This window comes from Sesamum indicum, linkage group LG10, assembly GCF_000512975.1.
Source record: "Sesamum indicum cultivar Zhongzhi No. 13 linkage group LG10, S_indicum_v1.0, whole genome shotgun sequence".
Lineage (NCBI taxonomy): Eukaryota > Viridiplantae > Streptophyta > Magnoliopsida > Lamiales > Pedaliaceae > Sesamum > Sesamum indicum.
In genome coordinates this window covers 13730512-13731617 of record NC_026154.1, presented here as the reverse complement: position 1 = coordinate 13731617, position 1106 = coordinate 13730512, and the positions used below count along the sequence as shown (strand labels likewise).

Sequence of the window (1106 nt, the reverse complement as noted above, 5' to 3'; positions counted from 1 at the left end):
TTACCTCCCATCTAGGTATTAAAACAACCTACAGAAAGTATGATTTTTTTGGGTGATTTACTCCTTTTCATGAAAGCACGAATTTCTTGAAGCATGCATCCTGTGACATTTTTGAGTTCAATAAATTGGTTTTTGGAAGGACAAAGTACTACATCAATGGATAGTCACATACCTACCTGAACTGGTGTTTTTGCTTGGAAGTGTTAGATATGTATGCTACTTTTACTGTTGGTATATTACCTTGAAAGGAATCTTCAATTCCCATGATTTGTTCACTGTGCTGTTCTAGATCTTGGTGCTCTCTTTTTGCTTCATGAATTTGACAATTCACTAATTGCTGGTCTATGCAGATATGAAGCATGGGTCATCTATAATTTCTTATCACTGTGCTTAGCGTGGGTAGGTGGTCCAGGAGCTGTCGTGGTTAGTCTGTCTGGCAAAATTTTGAAACCAAATTGGTGCTTAATGACATGTTGCTTGCCACCACTTCCATTGGATGGGTAAGTCATCTAAACATGAAACTACCATTGCTGGAAGTTGATGTGCGCTCAAGATAGTCATCCTAGGGAAGGTCTTGGACCAAATCTAGGTTTTCTGGACCATCATTGTTTCTCTTTCAAGTTAATGGTGTTCTAGGAATGGACATATATGTGATTGGGGTGTGAAAGTGAAGGTCTATGTGCTTGTGTAGACACTGGATTTTTCTATTCTATTGTCTTCTTTTTATTTTTGTTTTTGTGTTTATCAAAAATTGATCAAACTGTGGTCTTTAACTGGTTATGTGGTAATGAAACAAACAAATGCTATTGCTGGTAAATAAGTCTGAAGTGCTGTACATTTATCCTTTACTATTTTCAACTCTATACTTTGTTGCTGAAGGTATCAAATGCTTTTTGAAGGTGACATCATGTGCTTAGAGTCTGCCACTAAGTCGGTATTTCTAGTTGGAAGGGTCATTATTATGTTATTCTGAGAGTTTTAGGGCGTTAACAGTCTAAAATTGTATTTGACATTTCTGACCATTTAGAATATTTTAACAGCTGGCTGAATCTTGACCACTTGATCTTTATGTCATATTACTGTGGATTTAGCTTCACTGTGGCTGT

The 1106-nt window shown here is 36.7% G+C and overlaps 1 protein-coding gene across 3 annotated transcripts in view; it reads left to right on the top strand.

Annotated features, from left to right (window-relative positions):
• Positions 1–1106, top strand: part of LOC105172475 (transmembrane protein 184A) — a 7175-nt gene that overhangs the window by 3392 nt on the left and 2677 nt on the right. For all 3 annotated transcript variants that reach the window (XM_020697293.1, XM_020697292.1, XM_011093919.2), the window contains one exon: positions 351–500. In XM_020697293.1, the coding sequence (XP_020552952.1) occupies positions 351–500 (150 nt within the window). The remainder of the gene's footprint in view (positions 1–350; positions 501–1106) is intronic.